This window comes from Tarenaya hassleriana, unplaced genomic scaffold, assembly GCF_000463585.1.
Source record: "Tarenaya hassleriana unplaced genomic scaffold, ASM46358v1 Cleome43, whole genome shotgun sequence".
NCBI classification, from domain to species: Eukaryota; Viridiplantae; Streptophyta; class Magnoliopsida; order Brassicales; family Cleomaceae; genus Tarenaya; species Tarenaya hassleriana.
Genome location: NW_010967059.1, coordinates 191,179 through 199,728, shown reverse-complemented (window position 1 = coordinate 199,728; position 8,550 = coordinate 191,179). Strand labels below are relative to the sequence as shown.

Genomic DNA, 8,550 nt, shown 5'->3' with positions numbered 1-8,550 from the left:
TATATATATATATATAGAGATAGATGAAAATGTTGAACAATTTGGTTTCCTTCCTTTCCTGATTAACGAACACCTGGATTTAATTTAAAGATTTCAAGAAGTGTGAGAGTTATTGGTTTGGATTGTTCAAGTTTGAGAAATTAATAAAGCAAAATATAAAAACCCAATTTCATTTGGTTCCATCGGATCATATTAAATCTATTGAAAGTGTTCAAAGAATATAATAAATGTAATTAGCTTCATTAAATGTTAAGACATTCTAAATGTTATGTGTATGTTACAAAGAAAGAAATTTTCATTTTGGTGGTTAGAACTTAGAAGTACATGAATCTGCCTTCACTTATTTAAGATAAATTTGATTAAACAATTGGTCCTTTTAAAAATTTCATTTTGTTTTATTTAACGTATCTAAATATTAATGTAATGATGGCTTTTTTGTGTTTGGGGTTTTAGTTTAACTATTTTCTTTTTATATTGTTAGGTTATATTTTATGTTTTTAATTTAGAGAACTGGTTTTGTTCTTTGATTCGGTTTTGATTAAGAGAAAAATATTTTTATACAAACTTTTTTTGTTTTATTTCGATATTTTTATTATTTTAAAATTTGTTTTGAATTGTATTAGTTTAATTTTAATAGAATAATTGAAACCTATACGTCGACATCTCGTATGTTAAAATCTATACAATGCTAAAGAAATATTGAAAATGCTCATTAAAACAGGAAAATGCGACAAGATATAATTTAAGAATCTCATCGAAAATATAAAGCTATTATAAATTTATTTATTATAATATAAATATTTTTTTTAAGTAAAAAAAACTGGAAATGAAAATGTGGGAAACCCTAGGGAAGTCTGCCTGTAATTATTCCAGCAACCATCCAACCACGCGTGAGACTGTTGTTTGACACAAACATACATGACCATCTATCGCCTGCAGATTTCTTTATTTTTTTGTCCTTTTTCTTTTTTTTTTTATATAATTTTTGTTTTTAATATTTCATAAACATAAAGTATTTCTCAGAAAATAATAAATATTTATAAAAGTGAAGATCAGATATCTGAACACAATCTTGTGAATAAATACAAACTCAACATTTAGATAGTTAAGATGGAAAACTAATCTATAAAATATGTGAATTATCATAAATTTGATAAAAAAAATATATAAATTTTGAAAATCTTTAATTTTCTTTCGATAATTTTTTTTAAAATTATATATATTTATTTGGAAATTTTAAACTTCATATATTTTATTTATATCATATTTTTATAATACTTTTTTTTTGGGTTTTCACTTCAAATAAACTTTGTCAAAGATAGTTCTAACTGAAATGTGTATTATAGCTTTAAAATTCATATATGATATGTTTAGGTGCAAAAACTAAAATAATGTCTCTTTTCATGTCTTATTTCTTCAGTGTTAATTTTTTTTACCAAAATGAATTTAATCTCTGCCATGTGTCATGAATGACAACTTATAATCATATGTATGATTAAGATCTTTAACAATGTGTGGTCTGCTTTTGCCACGTTCACTATGATTCTACATCTGGAAATATGCTACACAAAATCACAATATAATCATTCCCTTAGTTTTTTTTTTTTTATTTCCAATTGTCAAGTCATATAAAGAGGTGTAAATACAAAGGACATATATACATACAGATACAAATCAAGGTTATGAACAAGTGGGTTGATGGAGAATATTGGTGAAAGAAAATATAAAAAATTGATGGGATGGATTTTTGCTTTGGGGATCACTTTCTTTCTCCGTAAATATAATAATAATAATAATAATAATAATAATAAAATCTAGCAAAAACAATTTATTGTAAATCAGAAGGCATGGACCACCGTATAGCCTACCATCCTCTCTTCTCATTGGCCTTTAGGGAATAATAATGTTTGTAACCTTTTTCTAAAATTTAATTTTTTATCAGTCAAAGCAGGTCAAAAGAGAATTTCAACAACCGAGGGCCACGCTCCCACTTATTCAATTTCACTTTACTTCATTATTCTTTTTTATTTCTCTAAAACAATAATTAAAAGCCAAAAATGGGTCAATGTGATGTGATATATTTTTTATTTATTAAGACATATATTTTGTCTTAGCATTTGGTTTGGTTCTTTTGCTTTATGAGTTCGTGCGTGTGTTAACTTCATCAAACGTAGCAAAATTTCCCATAGCTCTTGTTGCAGGTTATCTAATTTCTGGTAACCAAATCATTGATGCAGAAGCAAATAAAAGATTGTGAATCGAATTATAAATTCGGTGCTTTATTTAATGGTAGATAACGTGGTATATGTAAAAAGTAACTATGAATTCCTACTTACATTAATTACGTTGCATGAAAATTCGAGGATCATATATAACCATACATACATCTCACGGTTGCGGTAAGAGAATGAGCCGAGAACTTCCTTACATCTGATTTTGAATACATTTTCTTTGCTTTTTGTGTGGAGGGATAGCGGAGGCAGGAGGGTTTTTGTCCTCTCTAGCTCAGCCGTTACATGTATGTATATCGTTCTTGAATTAGGGTTTCAGTCTCTTATATATGGGGTTGTTTCTTTTGTTTGTGGTTTCAGTAACGGGATCTGGGTGCGTGGATCATTCGGGCCCTAGAAGAGATTTGGATGCATGGGATCACACACTTAGTTTTTCGTAACTTTGTTAGGCTCGATCCTGCGTTGTCGAATCCGGAACCTTCAATGTCCGATTCTTGAATTCTCAAAAAGAGTATCGAAAACGCCTAGATAGACTGTAATTCCCTCGGAACGGACGAGCAGTATATCATCTAGTATGCACACTTTGTGATGATCAAACTAAGCCAAATTGATGCTTTCCATGAGGTATATATATAAATGTTTATTGTACAGTTTTTGCAGCCGAGGAAAAAAGAGAACAAAGGGGGGGGGGGGGGGTTCAGCAATTGAGGTCTCTTCAATTGCCAGTGACAGTTTCATCAAAACGTAAGCCCGCTCTTCGCAATCAGATCGAGGAAACTGACCAGATTTCTCATGCTGGGCCTCTCGCTAGGGTTTTCCCTCGCAGCAAGCTCAGCCAGATCAGCCAGTTTGAGCAATGGCTCCACGTTTCTGGGCAGAGCAGCGTTCTTGTCGATAATGGCAGCCGCCTTTCCTTTCCTGATCAAAGGGATTGCCCATTCTGCGATCCCCGGAGGGTTAGATTCACGGTCGTAAGCTTTCCGGCCGCTCAGTATCTCCAGGAGAACGACCCCAAAGTCGTAAACATCATCCTCTGTATCACCGTCGGTTGAATCCTTTTCGTTTGAGCTTAACAACCCGAAATCTGCAATCCTAGCACACATTTCAGAGTCCAAGAGGATGTTCGATGTTTTCACGTCTCGGTGAACTACCGGAGGATCTACCTCGTTGTGTAGGTACTCGAGGCCCTTTGCAGCCTGCAATGCAATCTTCAGTCTCATGCTCCAATCCAACGGTGAGAGATCTCCATGGAGATGATCATGAAGAGTACCGTGTGGCATGTACTCATAGATCAGAAGCCGTTCCCCCATTTCCGAACAGTAACCCAACAAGTTCACGATGTTGTTGTGTCTGATTTTGCAGAGAACTTCGAGCTCTGCCTCGAAATCCCGGTTGTTGGAGTGAATTATGGTTGCAGCATTAGCCCTTTTCACTGCAACTTGTCTTCCGTCCGAGAGAACAGCTTTGTAGACAAAACCAAAGCTGCCTCTTCCAAGTTCGTTGAACTCTTTGAACCCGTGAGTGGCATCTTTCAGTTCTGAGAGACGGAAGATTTTGGTCTCCCCGAGAGAAACGGCCATAGGAATAGCTAATTGAGGGATAGGGTCAGGCTCAGCTTCAACCACGGGCTTACTGACACAGAAGCAGCAAGTCATTTTACTCCTCTCTTCATCTCTTTTACCCTTGGTCATCTTCGGAACGAGAGACAAACCGATCAAGAACATGACAAACCCTAAGACAGAACAGCCGATGATAATCACCAGTTTCCGCATCTCTTTCCGTTCATGCTCCCGGGATTTAGCCCTCGAGGGGTGAGGAAGCTTACATATGTTCCAACAAGAACTGTTCTGGCAAAGGGAACAAGGTGTACAAACTCTGTCTGAATCCGAACTACATGTGCTGGAAGGGAAATAGCCTTCCAAGCAATCTGTCCCACAAGGTAAGCAAATCTTGAGGTCATGAAAAGAACACAAACTCGTGAGTTCGGGTTCCTTCAAGATGCTCGCATTGAAAGCAAACCAGCCATCGCTGCACGAATGAGGCGAGCATAACCCGGGACTGCATAACTCGAGAGGAGGACTGTACTCTGGTCTGGAATAATCATGGATGCCCCAGCAGTCGAGAACCAAATCCAGTTCTCGAACCCCACAAGTCGTGTCATCGGACGAGGAAATCGCTACAAACCCGGAACTGTTTGGAACAGAGGAGGAATTCAGGTTTCTTCCCCAACAATCAACTCCATGATCATCCTCTCGGATGCCACAATAGTGACCAGAACCTGCAGATACAGTGATAAACCGAGGCCGTTCCGGCAATACCCCAAACTCAGTCTCGTCTCCGAAGCATTGTAGCTGACCTGATTCCTTGGAAACTCCACAGATAGAACTCTTCCCAGAAGCTAAAATATCGAGTTCATCGATCGATTTGTTCGAGACCCCCAAAAGATTAGATCTTGGTCCCCAGCAAACAAAATCGTCATCCTTAGTCACACCACAACTAAAACCATCTCCAGAAACAATCCTCTTAAATATGAGACTATCTATATAAGGATCACGAAACGAAGAATTCCAAAGAACTCCGGAAGTAAAATTCTTATCACCAACTCTTCCGACATACTCCCAGCAATGAACAGGACCAGAATCGGGACCTGAATAATACAACCCACTAATAGCGCAAACATGATTTCGACCAGCAGCAATCCGTGAATAAGAATTAAACTGAAAAGCTCCAGGAACAAGATTCACAAAAGGGTTAATCAGGTTCCAACAAAACGCCTGAGAACTGTTCGACGTAATGCCGCAGAGAAACCCTTCTCCGCCAGAGAGTGAAGCCATCGCCGGAACATAATCGGAGACGATTCTGGTCCCCGAAGACTGGTTTACGGATCCGTTGTTGTTCCCTCTGTCCCAGCAAATCACCTCTTGCTTCCCGCCGGCGTCAATGGCGCAGAAGAACCCGTTCTCGCCGAATGCGGCGGCGATGGTTCCCGTGGAACCGTACCCAGAAACAGAGACGATGATAACAGAGGAAGTGACGAGGAAGATGATGAATTTGGGTGGCATTTTCTTGGGGAGTGATGGACTTTTTGATGGGTTGGGTTTTGTCGTTTGCTGGAGGGCGATGGAAGCTGAGGAAGGATCGATCTGAGAGGTACAACAATGGTGGACATTTTAATGAACGCGGATGTTCTTGATTTTTTTTTTTTTTTAATAATAATGGAAGTGAGCTGTTGGTGTCTCTGCGAAGGTTCTTCATCAGACAGTGAGGAAGTTAAAAAACGGTCAAACCTTTTGCCCAAAAAAAACAGAGAGAAGGAACCCCGGGAAAAAAAACCTTACAAATTTCATATGAGCCCCTAATATCTCTTACAAATTCAGAAATCACCCATACCTTTGAATGAATTAAAGGAAACCCAATATACTCACCTGAATTTTCTCAATCGGATTTTAGATACGTCAAAGGTTTGAAACTTGAGGTCAAAGTGGAGAAATCTCGGTCAGAAACGAAGAATATAGAAACTATGGCGTCTCCCGTCATCTAAGATCAACATTTCTTTTTAATATATTTTTTTTGGTAAATTTTTTTAATATATTATTTTCCATTCAAATAAAATTGTTTTACTACTTTTTATATATAGTTATGTCGTGGAAATAATGTAAAGAGAGTTATTCCTAGAGATCATTCTGTTATAAAGAATATTCACTTTTTGGCCCTTGTGTTTTTTTTATTTATCGAAATTCACATTTTTACATGGGAAACCAAAAAAAAAAAAAAAAAAAAAAAAAAAAAACTAACGATGGACATTTGTCGGGGTTTGCCCACTAATGACTAATTTGTGGACTTTTTTGTAAAATTTATAAAGATGGGAGTTGGCTTATGAAGTGAATAGAAATATAAGGGTTTGAAATGCGATTTTCCTTCTTTAAAACGAAACGGTACGGACACTTACCTCGAGTTTCTACGTACATGTATTGTCCCCTGTTGTAGTTAGAGACTTGTAGATTCAGTTTCTGTAACGGATCATTTAATGAAATGATATGTGTGTATATATATATATAATCATTTTATGTATTGGTTATCAGGAAAAATCCGGAACATGTCGAACTGTCTACGGGTATTATCAACTACCAACATGTTGCCCGGATACGGTGGTCCAGTGGTGTGGAAATACAAAGTGTTCACCCACGCTATGGATTCGAACCCCAACTATGCAATCACCAATATAAAAAAAAAAAAACTACCAACATGTTGATCATTCACCTATCATAAATTTAGAATATTCTGAATGTATGTTTTAACACCTGAAATTAATAAAAAACATGGAAATTGTTATAATTATATATGTTTATAAATAAGTTCACATAATCAGATACAAATTTATTGGCATTATTCTAAGCATAATAAGTACGTTCTTATTTGCTTTTTTTAATGGATATCACTTCTTCAATAAATTACAATAGGAGTGTTACAATCTATACTCATGTAATCCTACTAAATATAACTCATTCTAAATCACGATCTATACAAGTGAATCTCTTATAAAAATTAAAATCCCCCTGAATCCTATTACAAACTATATTATATTTGAGTATAAATACTTTAAATAGAGGAATATAAATGAATTTCCATGAAAACAAAACGGGGACGTACTTGTGTATATAATGTTTTCAAACATCTTTATGATGATAAACATTAAACGATTGTATTAGATTTGTCTAATGTCATAATGATGATGATGATGATGATGATGATGATGATGACGATGATATTATAAAAAAAATGATGATGATGGTGATGATGATGATAATCAATTCCGAATTCCATGACTGAGAGATAACCAAAATGGAAATCAGATCAAAGAACACGATATGATAGTGTGTCTAATAGTTGACTTTGCGTTTGCATTATGGAGACAAAGCACATGCCTTCATCCACGTGATTTTGGATTTAATTAAAACATAAACATGGCCGTTAATTACTTTCTAATCGAAGAATAACCATCGTGATATCTTAATATAATGTCCTTCTTTCCATTTTACATTGCACTTATATTTATTTTATATTTGGGATTGCAAGTTGGTGAGAAAATATATACTCAATATATGTAAAAAGAAAAAAGAAAAAACTCACGGATACTCGTGGAAAATTATCTAGCTTTGACTAAGTAAAACGCATAATTAAAAATGATCATTCACGTTAGATCATTAAACCAACTTCCATATAAAAACTAATTAGGTTTGATAATTTATATGACATTAATTAAATTAAATTAGAAAATAAAAAATAATCGAAAAAATATTTGTTTTAAAATATTTTTATTTAATAAGAGTCGAATATGAACATTTATACTGCAAAAAAAAACATAAACGTTTATACGTTTTAAAAATTCGAAAAAATAAAGTTGAAATCCGAAAATGTTAAACTATCACTTAACAGCTTACGACGGGATTAAAAGATTTTTTTTTCATATATCAGAAAATATTAAAATGCCACCACATTCACATATGAAAAGATATTCGTGCAGTCTTATTATATCTAAATAATTCAAGTAATTTGTCTAAATTAATTCAAAAGAAAATAAATAAAACGCGCGGAATAAATTAAATTAAGGAAAATAATTGGACAAGAAAATCGCGGAGGATCAGAGATTTTAGGGGAAAGGCTGAGCAAGAACAGTCTGTATATGTAAGGGTGAGAGAGAACATTGGCTTATGTTAGATGTATGCCCAAATATTTTGTTTAATATAATTTGTCTTTTACGCTAACAATTGTTATATATCACCATGTTGCCCATTTTTTTAGTTTTTCCACTCAAAATTATAGTGCTATAATAATTCCATATTGAGTATACATATATATATATATATATGTGTGTGTGTGTATTATTTTGAGAATATGCAACATGAACTGTCGTATAAGATCTTTTGGTCGTATTATACGATAATACCATTAACTTGTCATTTAATGTTTAAGGTAACTTGATAGTAATATATATGTATAATACTGTTATGTCTAATATGTCAAAGTTTAAATTCTAAATGGAAACCTTTTTGAGTTTTCAAAATTTATTAACTAAACCATGTTTTTTTCTTTTTATACTCTTGAACAACCAATATGTTTGTCCACAATTTGATTTGGTTTTGGTTATCTCGGTTTTGAAGAAATTATACCTATCTAACACCAAAAATATGATAGGTTCGATCCGGTTCAAATCCTGTTTAAGTTTAACTAGTTAAGTGAACAAAATGCGAGATTTTGAGATTAAGAGGAACTGATGAAATCTGATGCTCAGAAAGAATCTAGATCGAAGAAGACAACA

At 34.4% G+C, this 8,550-nt stretch overlaps 1 protein-coding gene across 1 annotated transcript; it reads right to left on the bottom strand.

Annotated features, from left to right (window-relative positions):
• Positions 1-2,829: 2,829 nt before the first annotated feature.
• LOC104825218 (serine/threonine-protein kinase-like protein CCR2) lies at positions 2,830-5,475 on the bottom strand. Its single transcript, XM_010557499.2, has one exon. The coding sequence runs from the start codon at positions 5,291-5,293 to the stop codon at positions 2,969-2,971; it is 2,325 nt and encodes a 774-aa protein (XP_010555801.1). The 5' UTR covers positions 5,294-5,475; the 3' UTR covers positions 2,830-2,968.
• Positions 5,476-8,550: the final 3,075 nt, after the last annotated feature.